The 21,377-nt window shown below is 38.3% G+C and overlaps 2 protein-coding genes across 4 annotated transcripts; both read left to right on the top strand.

Moving 5' to 3' along the window:
* The first annotated feature begins 12,152 nt into the window (after nucleotides 1–12,152).
* cnbpb (CCHC-type zinc finger, nucleic acid binding protein b) lies at nucleotides 12,153–15,335 on the top strand. 2 transcript variants are annotated; one of them, XM_058373624.1, is made up of 5 exons: nucleotides 12,153–12,266; nucleotides 13,133–13,254; nucleotides 13,343–13,408; nucleotides 14,048–14,246; nucleotides 14,403–15,335. In XM_058373624.1, the coding sequence occupies exons 2-5, from the start codon at nucleotides 13,152–13,154 to the stop codon at nucleotides 14,518–14,520; spliced, it is 486 nt and encodes a 161-aa protein (XP_058229607.1). In that variant the 5' UTR covers nucleotides 12,153–12,266; nucleotides 13,133–13,151; the 3' UTR covers nucleotides 14,521–15,335. The 2 variants fall into 2 exon arrangements, with proteins under 2 accessions (XP_058229607.1, XP_058229608.1); XM_058373625.1 differs by lacking the exon at nucleotides 12,153–12,266 and adding an exon at nucleotides 12,279–12,417.
* A 307-nt stretch (nucleotides 15,336–15,642) lies between these two features.
* On the top strand, nucleotides 15,643–20,846 carry LOC131342564 (uncharacterized). 2 transcript variants are annotated; one of them, XM_058373623.1, is made up of 3 exons: nucleotides 15,643–17,827; nucleotides 17,968–18,905; nucleotides 19,740–20,846. In XM_058373623.1, exons 2-3 carry the CDS (start codon nucleotides 18,009–18,011, stop codon nucleotides 20,040–20,042), a joined length of 1,200 nt encoding a protein of 399 aa, XP_058229606.1. In that variant the 5' UTR covers nucleotides 15,643–17,827; nucleotides 17,968–18,008; the 3' UTR covers nucleotides 20,043–20,846. The 2 variants fall into 2 exon arrangements, with proteins under 2 accessions (XP_058229606.1, XP_058229605.1); XM_058373622.1 differs by having other exon boundaries at nucleotides 15,643–18,905.
* The last annotated feature ends 531 nt before the right edge of the window (nucleotides 20,847–21,377 follow it).

Below are 21,377 nucleotides of genomic sequence, written 5' to 3'. Positions count from 1 at the left end.
GGGTGTTCCCGGTCTGCAGTGGTCAGTATCTAACAAAAGATCTGATCCAACAGACGAGCTACTGTTGCTCAAATTGCTGAAGAAGTTAATGCTGGTTCTGATAGAAAGGTGTCAGAATACACAGTGCATGTCAGGTCAGGGCTGTTTCGGCAGCAAAAAGGGGGCCCAACACAATATTAGACAGGTGGTCATAATGTTATTCCTGATCTGTCAATATTTGTCGACCTAAGTAATAATAAAACATTGTCTTTATCCTTGTTTTTATCCTCCCGCTTTTGACCACTAAGCAACAGAGCATTTCCAGAGGAACTCATCTCATATTTGCAGAAAGAGCAAAATGTATGGTCCTTACAGTGCATCATCAATATTTAACAAATAACATGAATTAGTGAATAGTAACTGAATGTCGTCCAGTTTCCATTTGCAACCGCATTCATCTTAATGGAAAAACTGCTAGACAGTCTTTAACGGTCTTATGAGTCATGAGAGAGGAAGGAAAGATTGTAACTGTATATGTATGATCTGTTAAGATTGAATCGAACAGAGTGATAGAAACACGAATGATAGAAGAATGATATAAGTTTGTACTAACTCTTCACTAACAGCATTTTAGCTTGGTATGCTTAGACCCTGAGTTAATCTGTACTAGCATGAGGATGTGTTTTGGATGGAGAACACAAAGCATTTCTGTATGTTACTCTGTATCGCAAATGCTGCAAATGTAAATATGAAAGTCTCAAAGTAAGTCTAAAGGTTTTATTGGTTATACTTTGTTGAGGCGTATCAATAGCAAAATAGAAAACTTATGTCAGTCTGATAGATATCAGTGCATGTATCTACACAAAGAATTGAACATACACAGCTTTCTTCTTTGCTTTGGGTTATTTATAAATGCATGAGGCTCAGAAAAATATTCTGCATCACAGAAACATTTACATTTACCTGAAGTGATACAGAATCCAGTCCAAGTTAAGCATCTGTGTGAAATGTTTTGTGTCTCAGAGGCTCTGTGGCAGCTTTTTATGAGAGTCTGTATTGAACATATACTGAATGAAAGACAAAAGACGTATAGAGGACATAAAGCTGAACTGTAATCCCCTCCATTGTTCTTCTCTTTCTAACAATGCCATCATCTGTCCATACAAGTGCACTGCAATCACAATCACAATCACTACACACTTTTACCCTTCATAAGACTAGCATTAAAAGTTTGAGCAGGATGATCAGTGTAACTTATTATTATTATGTTCATTTAGGACAGACCTTCAAAAGCTTCGTAAGATTTACATGTTTCCCCAAACACAAAATAATAACAATTTACACCGATCATCCTGTTTAAAAGTTTACACGCCCCTCGCTCTTAATGTATCGGGTTGCCTTGTTGAGCATCAGTGAATGTTTGCAGGTTTTGTGTTAGTTGAATACGAGTTTCTCAGTTGTCCTGAGCGGTAGGTTTTTTTTCCTGAAGAACAATGGGCAGTTTAACTGCTCAGGACAAACCAGTGACTATCACAAAACATAAAAACAGTCATTGATCATCCAGGTAACATATACAGTACGAAGAATCTTGAGCATTGTGGAAACATCTGTTTATTTAGGCCAGAACTAAATGCAAAATCAAACTGCAATTTATAAGGTCCCACTAATTTCTTTTCAATTATTAACAGTTTGCATATTCAGCAAGGAGTAATAAACCTATGACCTCAAGTGTATATATATATTGATCCCTGCTCCACCCTGTGTGTGTGCAGAGTTTGCATGTTCTTCCCCATCATCCAGGTACTCCGGTTTCCCATCCCGGAGTTCAAAAGCATGTGCTTGTAGGCTGTAGTGTCTGTAGGCTCTCATAGGTATACATCCATTTTCTGTAACACATAGGGTCTCAGGAAGCCTGGAGCCTAACCTAGAGAACTTCGTGGCACAATGCAGGGGACTCCAACCCATCACAGAGCACAATCTCACACACTTACACACTCTCATTAATGTAGAGATGCCAATCACCCTACAACATGCCTTTGGACTTTAATAAAGGGCTAGATGCAAGCGTTTGGTTTAGCTTTCATTCATTTGCTAATCACTTTTGCTAATATTTTGCTAATATCACTTAGACATATAGGGTCTTTAATAGCATTATCTAAGGCTGGTCGCAAAATCATTAGTGTGGGTGGTTTATTAACTAGAAAAAAAGGCTAACTGAAATAAATGAACAAAAACAAAACATTATGTCATGCAATGTGTATCACATATTAGAAATACATTTCTTTCAGTAAATAATCTTCAGGCAGAACAGCATGTGGACATGATTACTCGAGTTAGAAGCTGTTTGTTAGATTGATCCCATGTCAATTTATCCAGTAGATAAGTCTAATCCAAATTATCATGTATACTTATACTATGATCCAATTAATCATTGAAGTAAATCATTTTCCTTCTTCCATACAATCTATTTCTACATTTGAACCGTTCTGTCATCTATAATGATTTCTCTATACTTATTATATCACATATCCCTTCATGCTTGATATTTCGGAAGCAAGGGTTCTTAATCTTTAGGCAATCAGGGGCTTCTTCAACTGTACAATAGATAGATAGATAGATAGATAGATAGATAGATAGATAGATAGATAGATAGATAGATAGATAGATAGATAGATAGATAGATAGATAGATAGATAGATAGATAGATAGATAGATAGATAGATAGATAGATAGATAGATAGATAGATAGATAGATAGAATTTTACTTCTCAAATATCAGGCTCATTATTTAAATCTGTTCAACATTCATCTGATTATCATTTATTATTATACATCATTTGTTTTACTTGTTATGGATTTCATTATCTATAACATTCACAAATGTATTAATAAATACAATAACTGAATGATAATGTGATTGGGTTGTGATTTTTTTACCACTGTAAATAATAAATTAAATCATGTATGCATTGCCTATGCTTCACTGACCTCTTAACTATACAGAACCATGGCTTTACAAGATTGCTTAGGATCAGCTCCTAGCAATAGAACGACAATATCATTTTTACTATACATGTTTCGGCTTAATACAATCTAAACGCCACTTACCAGAATCAGGATAAGCCAAGAGAGTCAGTCCATGATGAGCATCCACTTCAAGCACAACCAAGAACCCATACAGACCTTTCCTTTCTCTATTAAATCCCATAAAAATTCCATTAGGAAATTATTGATTACATAAAGCAGAGCTTGATCGAACATTTCCTGACATAATTCTTGTTTAAAACAAAAAAAAGTATATGGCTGACTGATTCAGGCTCCCTGGATCTGCAAAATCTTGAAGCTGAGTTGTGCAAAGTGGCTTCCCCAGTCAGGGCAAGCTCTCTCCCTTCAAATCCCAGGACATCACTAATGCACACAGCTCACATGGCCAGGCCACGGAGACTGAGGAGGAGCAACCAAATCCTCACCAGAGAGATTTAAGGTATTCCCTCAAGTTGGCATCATCTGAAAAGCAGACGAGCAAGCAAACACCCGGAGGAAAACAAAGTAGATACTGATCTTTTGCAAAATAGATGGAAATTCTGCTGAATGAAATGTGTTCATCATGATCTTATAGCCCAAAACCATGTACATGTTTTGGAAAGCTGCATCCATGTGGAAATGTTTCTTGCAAAGCCGAATTCTGACTCAAATTTGTATTTTTTTTTTTAGTTTTTACAGTCTGCACACTGTAAGGAGAAAGCCGTGACGTGCAAAAACCACCTTAACACGATGTGCAAAACCACCTTAAAGATGAAGAGACAACTACAGCTCTAAATGTATTGATTGTTCTGGGAGGGAGATGCAAAAACATCACATCAGTAAGATGATTCCTCTCTCTCTCTCACACACACACACACACACTTGTCTTACTACCTTTATGTGGACTTGCCATGTACTTTTTGATGCTGTTCCCACACCAAAACGTAACCCTAACCTCAATAACCTTAAGGAAATCTTTGGGCTCTTGAAACAAAGGCTGTAAAAAAAAAGGTGTGGAGATCGGTCAGATGTCTCCACAAGATCAAAACTCTCAGATATTCCTGTAATTGGTCCCCACCAAGATATAAACACACACACACACACTCCACTTCTTCAGTCTAAAGGATTACAGTATCATTTGATCTAAAACGCGCATGCGCCTTGCAACAACGATAAAAAAAAAATCCCAGTTATGCTGGTCATCAATGATGCCAGATTTTTCTCATTAATCTTAAAAATATATTCAGGGACACAAAACTATATCACCCTCATCATTTATTAAACAACACAGTGCTCCGGATAATAGTAGACGCACCATCGTTTTTGTATGAATAATTTAGTTAGTGGGGGAGAAAAAAAAACACCCAGAAACTAAGGTGGGTCTAGACCGGAAGTGACCATTGCCATGGAAACGCGTGGACTGTTTTCACCGAGACCTATATTTTAGATTGTTTTTATTGATCTCGAATTATTGTATTCGGAGTAAAAATCAATAAATACATAAATAAATAATATAATAATCCTGGAGGTATTATAAATACTGTGTTATGATTGTGACGAAACATGGGTTATAAATAATTAGGACCCCGCTGCATGTACAACCGTATGCTGCCCCAGGCAGAAGGTGACCATCAGTGACGTAATCACTGGCCTTAGTACTACTTAGTACACTAATATGGATGGAGAAATAAACATGGCAACTACTCTAGATGTCAGGTTTGTTTACGTCCATATGCGGTGGATATTTCACTAAAGTGTGTGTGTGTGTGTGTGTGTAATGGCTGCTGGAACCTGCGAGCCGTGCGCAGTCGTTGCAGTGTTGCCAGATTAACCAGTTTTACTCCAACTATGCTGCATTTTTAAAGCTAGAAAAGTCCGGTTATAATTTAATTAAATCAGTATATATATATTCACAAACCATCAAGCAATGTTTGCTTTTTTGCAAAAAGAGTGGTATAAAGTTCCCCAACAGCAATGTGAAAGACTGGTGGAGAGCATGGAGCATGCAAATCGGGGTTATTCCACCAAATACTGATTTCTTAATATTATTTAGCCAAAGCATTAACACAATTTGTTTACAAATTATTTGCATTTTGTTTTATGTGAGTTATTAAAGCTCTGCAAATACTGCATGATCGTGGGTTATTTTGATTTGTTGTCATTTCCTTTAAATATACACTCTAAATAACAATAGTTATATTTTGAATTTAGGAGAAATATTGTCAGCAATTCACAAAAAAATGAAACAAAACTGTTCATCTCACCAATACATGCACCTGTAAGAAAAAAAAAACACAAGAAACTGATTATTTTGCAGTGGTCTCTTATTTTTTTTTCCAGAGTTGTATATATAAATGATATTTTTATTCGGCTTAATTCTGTCCTGCTGAAAAGTTTGATCTGAAAAGTTGCCAGCTTCCCAAACACTGAGATGAGCAAACTGTTCAATAAGCCCACCTTCACCCACTGACCTTGTTATTTTCCAGTGTTTTTATCACTAAATTGTGATTGTGGGGGGAAAAAAAAGTTAGAAGCATTTTTAAAAAACCCTAGATGTCTACCTGTTGTTAAAGGTGGTCTACCTGTTTGACCAGCTTGGCCTGTGCTTTGGCAGGTGGATCACGATCTGACCAAACTGGATTTTTCAGCAGTTATTTCAACAACTAAAATGTGATCATCAATGTTCCCTTAACCTTAGATGGTGCCCTGAACCTTTCAGGGGACAAGTACCACAGAGAGCAATCACTCAAACGTTCATACACCCATTCACACACTACACACAATTTAGCCTGTCAGCCTACAATGTCAGCCTACAACACATGTCTTTGGACTGGGGGTAAAAAAAAACCAAAAAACAGTGTACCCCCAAGCACAGGGAGGATGACCCCTAAGCCACCATACCCCCTATGAGTAAGGTCATTCATTTTAAATTTGCTCCATGTGATATACAGTGTGGAATACTTACAGGCAATCTGTTACAGATTTCTGTACAGTTTCGGTGTGTTAAATAGGCGAGCAAAGCAGCGTCTAAAGTTGATCTGTTTACTTACTTCAACGATTAATTTAAGACTTTAATGTAAAACTGATTCTTTTTCAACAAGGTCTAATTTTCAGTGCAATTCTCTGTTGGTCAGTAACTGCCAAATTAAGCTGGTTTCTTTCATAATCTTTTCAGGTTACATATTAAAAAGATTTATTACATAATATATATTACAGTCTTCAGCAGTTTTTTATTAACATTCCTGGTAGTATTTATTTATTTATTTATTTATTTATTTATTTATTCTCTTTCTTTCTTTCTTTATTCTCTTGCTTTCTTTCTTTCTTTCTTTCTTCATTCATTCATTCATTCATGGCTTTTTCCCCTAATGAAACATACTTAATAAAACCAAAACTCTAATGTTTGGATGGTGTAAGAATTAAAATATTGATTTCCTTCTAAAGATGCACCCATGAGAAAGGCTTTCCTCATTGTCAGTCATTTATTTCTGTAACCAAGAAAACACTACATGCTATTACACATTGATAAATCCCTCTGTAATATCCTTATATTTGACTTAGATTTGATTCACTTAGAAATGAAATTGTTTGATTTTGTGAACGAAGGTTGTCCTGAGTAGATGAAACAGTGATTCTAAGAAGAATATATGGTTTACATGGTTTGTTTCTGTTTTAGTTAATTGGGTATATTATATATAGTTGGGTTTATGAAGCAATGAGTCATGTGTGCCATATAAACCATGCATTTTATTACAAACGCTGTTCTCATTATGGGTAGGGCCTTCCTTTGCCTCAATTCTTTATTGTATTTATTCCACAAGATTAGATTGGAAACGATTCTGGTCCATGTTGACATGACTGCATCATGCAATTCCTGCGGATTTTTCAGGTGCACTTTCATGCTGTGAATACTCCTGTTCTATCACATCCCAAAGGTGTTCCACTGGATTCAGCTTCAGTGTCTGGGAAGGCCACTGAAGAACACTGAACTAATTGTCATGCTCATGAAATCAGTCTGAGGAGAGGTTTGCTTTGTGACAAGGCACCTGAGTCACACCAGGCTTGCTCATTAGGGATTAGGAATTAATACAAATTCTTTTTAAATCTAAGTCTAATATTAATCTTGAGCTTTTGTACTGTATTTCCTATGTTCTGTAAAGGTGCTTTGAGACAATGTCCGTTATTAATAGCGCTATAGCAATAAAATTGAATTGAAATGATTTGAACATTATCATGCTGGAAGTAGCCATTATAAAACAAAGGAGATGCACATGGTCAGCATCAATACTCAAATATGTTGTGGCATTCAAACAATGGTTAATTGGTATTAACAGGCCCATAGTGTGCCAAGAAAATGTTCCCTAAACGATTACAGCACCTCCACCAGCCTGGAATGTTGGCATAAGGCAGTTTAGGTCCATGGATTCATGCTGTTGGTGCCAAATTCTGACCCAACCATCTGTGTGCCTCAACAGAAATTGAAATTCATCTCTCCCAGTCCTCAACTGTCCAGTTTTGGTCAGTTGGTCCTTCTGCAGCCTCGGATTTTTGTTTTTGCACGGCCCCTAACCCTCAGTTGTTTAAAAAATGAAATAAATTGTATTTATAAATAATAAATTGGACAAGGGTGTCTGCCAAATGCCAGAAATATAAATGATGAACTGGAACCTATTTGCATGATTTTATGCATTGCACTACTGCCACATGATGGACTGATTAGGTAATTGCGTGAATGAGTAGATGTGCAGGTGTTAAAATGCTTGGTGTGTGTATGATATGTAAGATACTGTATGATCATATATTTCATATTTTTATGACTACAATTTGCAGTTTTTACAATATTTGAAAAATGGACATGACCAAAGTTAGAAGACAAGTCTCTATACTCAATATGCTCATCTTCTTCTTCTTCTTCTTTCGGCTTTTCCCTTCAGGGATCACCACAGCGAATCATCTCTCTCCATCTATCGATATCTTCTGCATCCTCAACACTTGCACCCACTAGCTTCATATCCTCATTTATTACATCCACTCACTAGATAGATAGATAGATAGATAGATAGATAGATAGATAGATAGATAGATAGATAGATAGATAGATAGATAGATACTTTATTCATCCCAAAAGGAAATTTACAGTATGCTCATATATAGTGTTAATAAGAGTTCCTGAAAGTGAATATTGTTGTGACGTCATGTGGAATAATACATCCAGAAAAATGTGTTTATTAGCAAAAAAAATAATAAACAGATTATGTTCTTTTTTCTTCTTCTTCTTTAGTATTTTAGATGACCTGACATCTGAGTATATGTTGCTACCATCATGGCACAGATATGGGAGGCTGCATATCAAGACAAAAACAAGCACTTTCTTCTTGGATATATGCTCATGTCTAAAGCACTACAGGAGGTTTTATTAATAATAATAATAATAATAATAATAATAATAATAATAATAATAATAATAATAATAGTAATTATTATTATTATTATTATTATTATTATTATTTATTCACATAATTCAGATTTTTTTCTTTTCACTTTTTAATAATTTTTATTGATGCCTGTATTGCTCTTGTTATGGAAAATAAATTAACTTCTGGACTTTACTGAAGACTGCATAGACAAAACAAATGGTGAACATTCATTTGGAAGGCACATTTTTTAAGTAAGGTATAAGTTTGTTTTGAGAGTTTCTCATTTTTATATAGACTGCTTCAAGTTGATGCAGAATTATGGCTTGTAATCATCACTAGAGGGCGCACTATCAGATATTCATTTATTAATCTTCAGTACCAGCTTTATCCTTTGTCTTGGTGGAGCACTGAATATGATGTACACTGAGTGCCATACAAGAGTACACCTTGAATGTGACACCAGTCTATCATAGGGCACCACACCGAGGGGCAGTTTAGCATAGCCAATCCACTTCCTGGCATGATTTTGGGAGGTGCAAGGAAACTAAAGAAAACCCTTATGGACACAGGGAAACGCTGACCCAGGCTCAGGATCAAACCTGAGACCTAGAGTTGTGTAGTGAAAAGATATATTAACAGTTTATCAACATATTTCTGTCATATGACAGATGCCCTTAGCCAGGGCAACTAACATTTTATCTCATTTTATACAGGGTTAAGGGCCTTGCTCAGGGGCTCAGCAGTGGCAGCATGGTGGACCAGGGATTCAAACTCACATCCTTCTGATCAGTAGGCCAACACCTTAACCACTAAGCCACCACATCCCCGTATAATGACTCCAAACGGAATTACTAACACAACCACATACGTGTTCCCTTTGAATCAATGACAGCAATAAGGCATGATTACAATAAATATGTCTGTGTGTTCTGTCAATTTATATAACATTCATTTTATATCCACTTCACGTATATGCACTGCACAGTTCTATATAATTTTGCTCCAAATAATAAACTGGGTGATAATTAGCCCATGAGCAGGACCAGGCATTTTGTGAGTAGGGAAAACATGATACACCGCAGATGAGTGGGCCTCCAAGACTCCAAGCCCCTGAAGAATGTGTCATTTTACACCCATAAACCCCCCACCACCACCCCAACACTTCACCTGCCATATTTGTGAGACAGAAAGTCGACAAGTCTAACTATCACAACATTTCTTGTCAGATTTGTTATTTTGAATTGGTCAAAATAATCTTCAAGTCAAGTTAAGAAGCTTTTATTGTCATTTCAACCATATATAGCTGACGCAGTACATAGTGAAATGAGACAACATTTCTCCGGGACCCACGTGCTACATAAAACAACAAAACAACAAAACAACATATAGCTACAGAACAACACAGAGCTAAGGACAGAAAGTAAGTTGTCCTAGTCACATAAAAAACATGGAAAGCCATAAAAACCTGGTGCAAACAGTACAAAGACAAAAGACAGTGCAAAGCTATGTATTCAGTATTAACTCACTTAAAATTAAATATAAATGAATAATTCCAATGTCATTTCAAAATACATTTTAATTCCATATTTTAACTTTAAGTCCATATTAGTGGAATATTGAGATATTTCTATGTCATTTTTGTACATGTAAAATAACGTATTGTCGTCCTCAATTTTCAGTAGCACAGTTTATCAGTGTGATATAAATCTATCAACAAGGACAGAAACTCTTTTTTTGCCTTCCACAAGACGAAATAAAAAGGTTCCTGAAAAAAACCCAACTAAAACAAACCAAAATTCAGTAAAACCGTCTTTGTTTTTGTTCTAAAATTCAATTCAATTTATTTTGTATAGCGCCTTTTACAATGAACATTGTCTCAAAGCAGCTTTATTAAACTATTTTATCCCTATTTTATCCCTAATGAGCAAGCCTGTGGCGACGGTGGCAAGGAAAAACTCCCTGGGATGGTACGAGGAAGAAACCTTGAGAGGAACCAGGCTCAGAAGGGAACCCAACCTCATTTGGGTGACACTAAACAGTAAATAACGTAACTGTAGCTGATTAATGTCCTTTCTACAACATTATTATAGTCAGTACTTTGCCATAAACGCCTGATGTATCAAATATGATACAAAAAAATCATATCTATGAATGTATTTCCATACACCATATTGCCAATATTACACATTGAATTCCATGCTCTAATTCTTATCACCGTCTCTGCTCTAATTCAACCCAAAGATGTTCTGTCGGGTTGAGGTCAGGACTCTGTGCAGGCCAGTCAATTTCCTGAAGCATTAAGAAGCATTAAGAGTTCCTTTCACTGGAACTAAGGGGCCAAGCCTAACTCCTGAAAAACAACACCTGAATTCAGTCATTTTGAGGGTATAATAATTGCTGATCATCCATTAAAAATGCTGTACAAGTGTTGCTTGACTGTGTAAGTACTTACTTGGTACATTAAGGTTATATATTTATGATTAATAAGCTTTCTACCACAGTACTGTTTAATTCTCTAATCTGATAGCTCTTTTCTCATTATTACACACCGCTCAGCAATAACATTATGACCACTGACAGGTGCGGTGAATAACCCTGATTATCTCCTCATCATGGCACCTGTTAGTGGGTGGGATATATTAGGCAGCAAGTGAATAGTTTGTCCTCAAAATTGATGTGTTAGAAGCAGGAAAAATGGGCAAGTGTAAGGATTTGGGCGAGTTTGACAAAGGGCCAAATTGTGATGGCTAGAAGACTGGATCAGAGCATCTCCAAAACTGCAGCTCTTGTGGGGTGTTTGTTAGATAGATAGATAGATAGATAGATAGATAGATAGATAGATAGATAGATAGATAGATAGATAGATAGATAGATAGATAGATAGATAGATAGATAGATAGATAGATAGATAGATAGATAGATAGATAGATACTTTATTCATCCCAATGGGAAATTTACAAGTTGTTTGTGGAGAATAACGGTAACTTACGTAGTTTGCAGAAGTTCCACATCATTACATTTACATTTACATTTTATTGGCCAACCCCTGTGGTATGAGAGGAATAAAGCACGTAAGGGCAAGCTGTTCATTTTCTATGAATATTTGCTAACTACACAGAACTGCCGAACTTATTGACAGTGCAATAATCGATATTCGCAGATTAGGTATGATGATGTATAAAGTGAATCTAAATGATTGCCTTTAATAATGTGTGGTCATATCATCACTACTCCTTCTTCAGTTCCTACCTGCAATTTCTGCTTAATGTGCAGACACGAGAGAAAAGCTTGGTTCTCTTTTGTCAATCTGAATTTGGATCATTTTAATATGGATTAAGGTTAAGAGTAGAAACACTGGACTCCTGAGATATTATGCATAGAAATGTATCTCTCCAGAATGATCAATATCAAGTTTGTGTTGAATGATGAATTTGTGTTTTCTTTCTCAGTTATTTTTGTTTGTGATTACTAACAAACACTTACTATTGTAAGACCTGATGTATTGCATTAAACACACACACACACACACACACACTTTTTCACTACCCCTTAAATTAACATAATGCCGGACAGTACACGCTATATGTGACAGCTACACCTAGACGAGTGACACAATTGGTTTGTTGCTTGCTAGTGTGAACGAAAGGTCAACTCAAATGACCGGTCAATGAAAATAAAATAAAATAATAATAAAAAAAACAATCTGGCAACCTTAAAGATGCATATTAGACCAATCTGGCAACCCGGGGGTTCTTGCGTGCCGTGCGCAAACGGCGCGTGGCGCAGCAGCGCAGAGAGGGAGGCGACCCGAAAAATAGAAACCAAGCAACGAAGCGCCTAGTCGAGGTGAGTGCGTGTTTTCCAAATGAACGGTGGCACAAAATCATATATTAACACCATCGCTGCCTTGTGCGACACCCTCCACGCGTCCGCAAAGTTCGGTTTTATTTGTTAGAACAAGCGAAAACTCCGACGCGAATCTGTTGTGGTGTTGAAGGTAAACGAGTTGCCATGTTGTTTTTTTTCCCCTTTGGCCTACTGCGCCATGCGCGCGCGGGAAAACTCGGTGCGCCATTTAATAAAGCGCCGCTTTGATTATTTCATTGGGTTTGGATGATGGGAAAGAGTTAAGAGTGTAACACCGAGATAAATCTCGGGGTGAAAGGGGGGTAAAGGCTAGTTTTAAAGCGTCGTTGGGGTGTGTGTGTGTGTGTGTGTGTGTGTGTGTGTGTGTGTGTGTGTGTGTGGGGGACATGCTGGCCAGTAACAACACAGCAAACATGTCTATATGTAGGCTTGTCAGTTCATAGAGCCAGAGAAGTGTGGTGCTGTGTGTAAGTTGATCAGCCAGTGTGTGTTTTATGGCAGGCCTGAAACAGAAAACTTTACCCCAGAGAAACTCAGGAGCACATGGACATTTGCATGTTTTAGGAGTGGCCTAGGTTTATAGTGTGCTCTTGTGGTTCAACACTAGCTTATGAATTCAACCGTCTTATACCTTTTTAGTTACTTATGGACTAAATACCCCTCCGGTCAGTTCAGTTCAGCATTTTTCCAGCACACGTTTACCTCTTTACATAAAGACACGGCTGAAATCGTGGCCCGAACCACCGCTCCTCATCAGGTCTATGTCCTGTCTCGTGAAAGTATTTCAGCTGCCTTCTCGGCACAAAGCATGTCCTTATTTTTAGACTCTTCTTTTTCCTCAACAGCTTTAGTGGAAGACTGACAATGAGCAGCAACGAGTGCTTTGGCTGCGGCCGTACCGGCCACTGGATCAAGAACTGCCCGAACGCCAGCCGTGGCCGTGGTAAAGGTCGTGGAAGAGGCAAGGGTGAGAGCTTGTGATGGTTATGGTTGTATAGTCCTGTGTTGATATTTCCAAACTCTTAAAAACATGCTCTCTGTCGTTCATCATTCAGATTTGTTCTGCTATCGCTGTGGAGAACCAGGCCACGTTGCAAGAGACTGTGAAAGAACTGAAGATGGTAAGTATATACTTGTATGTCTTTGCTGTGTATATCATTATAGCGTTTGGACAGGGTGACGCAGAAGACATGTCTTGGTATTAATTTGAACGTTAATGGAAACGTTTACGTCTGAAATCAGTACCAACGTGTATATAAATGTTCAAAATAGTCAAATGAGTCAAATTGCCTTGACACGATGGTGGTTAAAATGTTTATGAATCATTTATTCGACAGCCACACAGCTAATTTAGGAGAAGGGGCGAAGAATTTATGATGCTGTATGTTATAATCATAATTCTCACCAGATTTCGTCATGTATGAATTAAAACCTCGATATATTAAAAAAAAAAAACGATACTGGGAACCATTGTTCCCAGTAAAGAGGAAATCATTTTTAAGAAAAAGGAATTAAGATATGATTAATTGCACTGTCCTGGTATTTGCTTTTCGAGGCCAGTCAGTATGCAAGTAGTTTAAATATGTAGAGCTGTAAGTGTATGTTTGAATGCAACAGCTTTTTGTAATGTAAACGTAAGGTTCCCACATAACAAATGAAGAATGTGGGTTCTTTTGCAGCCCTTCCCTCGGCCTAAGCTTTCGAGCAGTTTCCACATTTTATTGATCCTTTTTCTCTACCTTGCACCAAATCTTCTGCAGCCTGCTACAACTGCGGAAGGAGTGGCCACATCTCCAGGGACTGCAAGGAGCCCAAGAAGGAGAGGGAGCAGGTCTGCTACAACTGTGGCAAAGCCGGCCATGTGGCCCGAGACTGCGACCACGCCAACGAGCAGAAGTGCTACTCCTGCGGCGGATTCGGGCACATACAGAAAGGATGTGAGAAGGTCAAGTGCTACAGGTAGACAATACATTTGTTCAGTCTTGATCAATAGGGTAGTTTTATTCAAGAATTATTTTACACTGCCAGTGTTCGTTGTGCGTGTGTTAATGTTAAGTCTTGATTTTCCTTCTTTTCTGGCTTCTTTCCATGCGTTCACCCTCTGTGTGTGTGTAGGTGTGGTGAAATTGGCCACGTCGCTGTCCAGTGCAGCAAGGCGAGCGAAGTCAACTGCTACAACTGTGGCAAATCTGGGCACCTGGCGAAGGAATGCACCATCGAGGCCACGGCTTAGTCCAGATTTCCTGGTCGCCCCTTCTTTTTCTGATTGATGGTTGTATTATTTTCTCTGAATCCTCTTCACTGGCCAAAGGTTGGCAGACAGAGGCTAGTCCCAGGCCAGTGAGCTCTTGATGCGTTAAAAGAAGGAAAGGGGTGGAAAAAAATTTCCACTTTCTGCATTTAATACAAAAAAAAGTTTATGTTTAGTTTGGTAGAGGTGTTACGTATAATGCTTTGTTAAAGAACCCCCTTTCCATGCCACTGGTGAACAGGGATGAGTGAGTTGAGTGGGAGTACGCAGCTAAGAAATGTTGTCGAGTCGGTCTCTCCGGGCCTCATCGAACAGAGCCGTGACGAGAGATCAGTAGGGAAAAAAAAAAATCAAGGAAATGTGAACTTCCGGGTATGATTTGCCTTTTTATTTTTATTTTTTTATTTTTCTTTTTTGATTCAATGATAGTGAGTTGTGCTGAGTGATTAGCCTGGGAAAGCAGTACAGGACTCATGCGGTCAGATCTGCCCAGGCCCGACCAGCAGCACGCAGCTAAGTGGAGAAAACAGTTATTAAATGCATCATTGACAAGCAAGTTTACAGCACATTCAAAACACGAGCGAACTAATTTAGGAGAACAATATCGTCGTAAGGCGCAAGTTTGATTAAGGCGAAGCAGCTAAGAAATCAAAAAAAAAAAAAGTCAAGTGTTGGAATCCCACTATTGCAGGTCATTTTACCCAAGGAGGGGGAAAAAAAAACATCAGTGGAATAGTAGCGGGTGGGAAAAATGATTTGGAGTTAGGAGAACGGTGAATGTTTTCACAGAAATCAAATGTTATTTTTGTACAATATCACTTAGACTACTGTAACAGTAAAAAAAAAAAACTATCATTCGCTTGTACTCAGTTTTTAAGTCGGAAGGTAAAGCAACTGAAGTCCTAGAAAATAGAAATGTAATTTTAACTATCAATAAAGCTGGAGGAGGAAGGGGAGTGAGACTGAAGCTTCTTTTCTGAGTGGACTCTTCAATTCTCTTCAGACTCGAATCCAAATGCTCACCACACACAAATGTCACATAACAGTTCGGTTTGTTTAGAATGAATAGAATCTGATTTGTTTTCATAAGGATTAAAGCATAGACGCTTTTCGTGGCATTTTCTGTTGGCGTTTTATTAAAACCATAACTGTACGCCGGTAACATTCGTGCCTCCGTGTAAACCAAGACGGACGTGTGAACGTATGCAGGTGATCCGTATTGATATGACTCCTAAAGTAACACAGATAAATTAAACTCCATTTATTCGGGGATCTTGTGCCGGTATGGAAAAGTCTACAGGCTGGGAGATATGTATGGAAATTTGGGAAGCTTTTGAGGGGAAAAAAGTACAGATACCTGGTTTGGAAAAATAAATAGTAGCTAGACACATTATTAGGATACAAAGTCACTTGTCTCTAGACCTTTTTTGTTCCCAGACATACTTCTACATATCAAATTATATGTTTGTTTGTTTTTTTTGATGCAGCTCATTACACTCGCCATCAAACTGGCATATGGTCTGAAAGATAATCTGGACTAAGAAGGAAACTGAAACAAGGACCCAAAAGTCTACAAGGCTATATGCTGCCTATCTGCATAATTTGATATATTTAGCAAGCAGTCCAAATGGTAGTTACACTATTAGCTTTATTGCATGTTTTCCTACAATATAAACTAAAACAACTTTACACGAATGACTTGTATGATTCTATTACAGTGGCAGACAAGGAAAATCTAAAGCATGAATACATCATTTCAACTGATTAGTAATACTGTAAACTATCCCGATAAGGGCCTTGAACACCACACTGGTCTCATAAATCTAATAGACTATTCATCATATCCTGGATCATTACTGTGAACATCTCATTGACTGAGGAATCAGTTATTTTTATGTGCAGCTCCACTCCCCAGGGACAGTCAGTAACAAAGTGCTGTTAGACGTGATTGGCTCTTGACTACTTGGCCCATCTTTCCTTCATGAGCAAACATGATTGTGTGCTAAATTTGAACCCAAGGGTCCTTTGAAAGTTGGGATCAATTTCAGTGGCAGGCCTTCATGATGACTCAGTTATATAAATAGGCAGCCTATAAAAAAAAAAAGGGCGCCTGTGGGCATTGTGCAAAGAAAAGAGTGAAAACTGATTGGAGGAAACTCATTTCCGTTTTAGCTCTTATGTCATTTCATACAAGAGGTTGCATGTTGGCGAAGGAATGCATCCAAAATGCAAAAGTAATATTCTTAATTCATGGTTATCTGAATAGGCCTTCACAGCGTTCTTTAAGAATCTGTCTTGCTGATAAACCAGTGTAACTGGTATAATACGGACATCTCTGAAATGCGGTCTTCCTGAAAGGTCACATGACCAGTCTTGGTGATGCTGAAGCCTGTGCTGGTGGTGAGACATGCATAGTGAGACCAAATGCTTTAATAATTCCTAATAAATGGAAAAAATTTTGGGTACATTTGATAAGTGATCTTATGCGTCACTTTAATTTGAATGAAAGATGCAAGTAAAAAGGGTTAATGGGGTTAATGAATGTCATGTGAACATGCAGTGTGTTGCCTATATATATATATTGTAATACATAATATTACTTGGGAAGCAAAAGTGATATGGGAACAAGAAGAAGAATATTCGAGGAAGGAAAATTATCTTAAAAAGACGTTTCCTAGACTGTCCTGTATTATCTCATTGTATTTGTTTTCTCACTAAACAGTGGACATGATATGCATCCTGTACTGCAGTGGTGAATTAGTCATTTAAAAAATCCTATAAGTGCGAGCATAAGGGATTCCTCCTACATAACAGCTGCAAGCTGGGATATTTGAGAGGTATCTGTTTCATCAGTGAATAATTCAATATGTAGCTTAACGCATACTATAGGTAAGGTACAGAGTGGGTTAATGTGTATGCAGGTTTCAAATACGAAACAAGCTCAAACCTAAAAGAAAGGAACATTACCGTAAGGAAAGAAACAACAAAAAGTGTCTAATCTTATGAGTGCCTAGAATCAAGCTAGTAATAAATCCAGAAATGAAAGTTTTATTGTATATATGTGTTTTCGAATGTCTTTGAAATGATAAAGGAGCCAAAATGGCGTAAGGTTGCCACGAGTTTGATAAAAGCCGTGGATGAGGATTGATGTATAGCTCAGTGTAACCTGAGTCTGATGGCCCGGTGTTCAGCTTTTCAACACCAAGGTCATTCTCTTGGCCAAACGTTGAATGAGATGAGCGCTGCTAAAGAGCCATTAGGTTCATGATCCTCATTTATCCAGGTGAAGGTAAGTGAACGCTAGTGCTGTCTTTTTGCATTGGATTGTGAAATAAAAAATTAAAATTAAACATATAAACAGTTGATATTACCAGAGATATATTATTGTGTATAAAATTGTGGCTTTTGTTGTTGTTTTCCTCACTGCAGGCGTACAGATGTTGTATAGTGTTGTGTCACTATAAGATGCTATGACAATGTCAACTAGAAGCCTAGAAGAAAATTGCAACTTTCTAGATAATGAAGAAAGCCCACCAGATCTGAAACCATGTGAAAAGGACACCTTTCAATCCCAACAGGACTTGGAGGATATATTTAGTATTAGCTCAGGAAGTCCATGTCCAATCAAGGATGCTCAATCTAACGGTAAAAGCAAGGACACTAAACAGGCTGAAGTGCTCTCAGGCCAGCCTTTGGACAAATCAGGAATCCTGGCACATCTCCAGCATACATCACCTTTGGAGTCGATAAGAGAACTAGTAGAAATGGAAGAGAGGAGTGAAAGTCGAAGTCCAGGCGATGGAGCAGTTCGAATTAAGGACGCGTGCAAAGACACGTGCCCTTCCACAGCTGTAAGATATGTGGCGTTGCCCTCAGAAGGATGTGGTGATGCATTAGAAAGGACTGCTTTGAGACATGATTCAGAAACACGACTCGATTCGGTGGATGCTTCCAGCTCTGTGGATGATGTCCCGGTTGGATCCTGTCCTCCAGAAGATACCTCATACATTGCACTGATTCCTGGACACCTGGAGTGGGGTTCTTCTTCTGTGTCTGATAATCAGAGGGAGGTAGCAGGACACCAGTTAACCCCATCCCACACCAGTTCTGACGTCCAACTGGATAATCAGTCCAACATCACCCCACTGGAAGACCCTCAAGAGGAGTCCATTTGTCCCCAAACTGCTGCAAATGTTAATGCAGAGGCAGAGACGAATGATCTCAACCTAGAGGGAGTTGATGGTGATTCCTGTGAAAAGGAAGACACTGCGGCTAATCAGACCCTAATCGAGGTTCTTACAGCATGTGAAGCCAGAGTGGAGCAGCTTGAGGAGCTCAAATCATCTTCGATTGAGATGTCGGCCCAGGTATAATGTGATATAACTGAGCTGAGCATCTGTAACATACATGTGTTTTAGAAGTGTGATATAATTTAAACTTATTTATATAAATTCTTAGGTTACCTACCTTGGTATCCTCCATCCTCCTATCAGTCCATGTACTGAAAGGGATCACCCAGATCCCTCTTTAAACAAAATACTATACATATATATCAAACGCTCAGGCTGAATGATCTAAGTGGTCACAAAAATTTCCTGTTGTGTTTATTAACCCTGCACTGAAACATCAGTGTACATAAATTCCACTCCAGTCCAGCGAGACATACAGTGTCATGTCAGTCTCCAATATACTTTACAAATGTACTTTATATTTAGAACCAAAATATTGTATTGGAAATGTTGTATTCCTGTTTTAAAATATCGATTTGTTTGCCTCACACCTCCAGAGTTGGAGGTTTGATTTCTATCACCACCCTGTGTGTGTTGAGTTTGCATGTTCTCCCCGTATTTTGGATATTTCCTCTAGGTACTCCGGTTCCGTTCTCCCGTCCAAAGGCATGCATTGTAGACTGATTAGCATCTCTAAAATTATCTGTAGTGTGGGAGTGTGTGTGTGATTGTACTCTGGATGGATGTCCCCCCACCTTGTGCCTCAAGTCCCCTGAGATCGACTCCGGGATCTCTGTGACCCTGTGTATGTTCTCTGTGACCCTGTGTATGATAAAGAAAATGCCTCCATTTGCCTCCATTTTTAACCACCTTTAACAAACCGTTCAATTCCACTCTGAATGGGAAATTTACTAAAGCAATTTTCTAGCAGTATCTTGCTATAATTTTGTATTTATTCTTTCCATCTCTCAGTTGCAGTCTGCTCGGCTTCTGGCTGCCAGGCTGCATCAGAAAGTGCTTAACCTGGAACACGAATGTCATCTTAAAGACAAGGAGCTCCGTGACCTGACGGTCAACCTTGAGAAGACGAGTGAAGCTCTTCAATCCAGAAACTCAGAAATGGCTGCTATCAATGAGGAGCTTCACCAACTGCACCTTGACCTGGAAGCGCAGAAGAAAACGGCTGCAGCCGGAAGGACAGTCAGTGCCAACGGGCAGCTCGCTTCAAATGCACACCAACGGAATGGCAGCTCCAAGGTGTGCACACTATTCTGAGAACAAAACCTGCTTATTCTCGAGATGCAATATAATCATGCCTGTTGTTCATGCAGTTATTCAATCAGCCAATCAGGTGGCAGCAGTCCGGTGGATAAAATCATGCAAACACAGGCTTCGGTTAATGTTCACATCAAATATGTGAAAAGGAAAAATCCTCTTCACTGACATTGACTATGGCATGAGCTTGTTTGTGCTGCTTTAAGAATTTCAGAAACTGCTGAGATTTTCACACACAGCCGTCTCTAGAGTTTACACAGAGTTTCAGCAAACCTGTGTCTACTGCAGTCTCAGATTCCTGCTCCTGAAGTCCACTTTCTGACTGTCCACTTAAATTTGGTCTGCAATATTGTCATGATATAACTACAAGATTACTCCTGAATTGAAGAGACACGTTTGTCCACCATGTTTTACTTTGATAACTAATCTTACCTTGTAGTAAGAAAAGGTATTTTTTATTCAGTTTGTACAAAATAAGCAACGTGTGTCTCTATAATAGCTTACAATGTAGAATACCTTTTGTTCATTAAAATGCTAGAAAGGTTGTCTAAATATCCTGTCTGATTAGATACAGGGACAGTACCAAGATGTTTAGATGATTATGGAAAACTTGCATCAGTCTCAGTCGTTTCAAGTACAATCTGCAGACGGCAATACAATACAGATCAATACAATGCAATACGAACAGTAAAATATGTATTTATTATTATTTACTTACATATATGTTACCCATACTACCCATAATTTATGAGTTCATGTACAAGGACTTGGATTTGTTGTGTCATTGCTGTTCAAATTTCGATAATAAAGAGAAAAAAAAATACTTTTCTTTGCTCTTTACGTGATACTCACACACTGACCATGTCACATACACACACAACCATGCATTTACACAGTGCACTTACTGCTGAGATGTCAAAGTGAAACTGAAACTCTGCCAGAAACCCCCCTCAGCCTTTTTGTTTGTATGGAGAGACTGACTGTGCCGCTACCCTTCATTAAAATTAAAAGCTGGAACATTAGTAGCCTTTAGGGGTCAAAGTCTTGTCCGCCCTCCCCGAGCCTGAAGACCCATTCTCCACACCTGCAAGTGGACCTTTCCCCTGTCAACACTTTCTCTACTTTAGAAAGCTCTTTGTTTAGCTCATGCATCACATAAATGAATTATTCATTCAGGCTCAGTTACTCTGTGAGAAGACTCTTGTGCTCTTGTATATAGAATGACCATCAATCCAAGAACCTTAGGAATAGTGATCAGTAAGTAATATATGTAGGTTAGGTTGTCATAGGTGTTTTTCCTGTCACTTCCATTTCCATTACAAATATTCCCATTAG

This window comes from Hemibagrus wyckioides, linkage group LG21 (genome assembly GCF_019097595.1).
Source record: "Hemibagrus wyckioides isolate EC202008001 linkage group LG21, SWU_Hwy_1.0, whole genome shotgun sequence".
NCBI lineage: Eukaryota > Metazoa > Chordata > Actinopteri > Siluriformes > Bagridae > Hemibagrus > Hemibagrus wyckioides.
Note: the sequence above shows the minus strand (reverse complement) of the source record. Positions and strands in the feature narration are given on the sequence as shown.

Bases quoted from the DNA above. Each gene is read 5' to 3' on its own strand.
- cnbpb (XM_058373624.1), top strand. From the start codon at position 13,152: ATGAGCAGCAACGAGTGCTTTGGCTGCGGCCGTACCGGCCACTGGATC. The intron at 13,255-13,342 runs GTGAGAGCTTGT...TTCATCATTCAG, and splicing joins AGGTCGTGGAAGAGGCAAGG to ATTTGTTCTGCTATCGCTGT. The intron at 14,247-14,402 runs GTAGACAATACA...GTGTGTGTGTAG, and splicing joins GAGAAGGTCAAGTGCTACAG to GTGTGGTGAAATTGGCCACG.
- LOC131342564 (XM_058373623.1), top strand. From the start codon at position 18,009: ATGACAATGTCAACTAGAAGCCTAGAAGAAAATTGCAACTTTCTAGAT. The intron at 18,906-19,739 runs GTATAATGTGAT...TCCATCTCTCAG, and splicing joins CGATTGAGATGTCGGCCCAG to TTGCAGTCTGCTCGGCTTCT.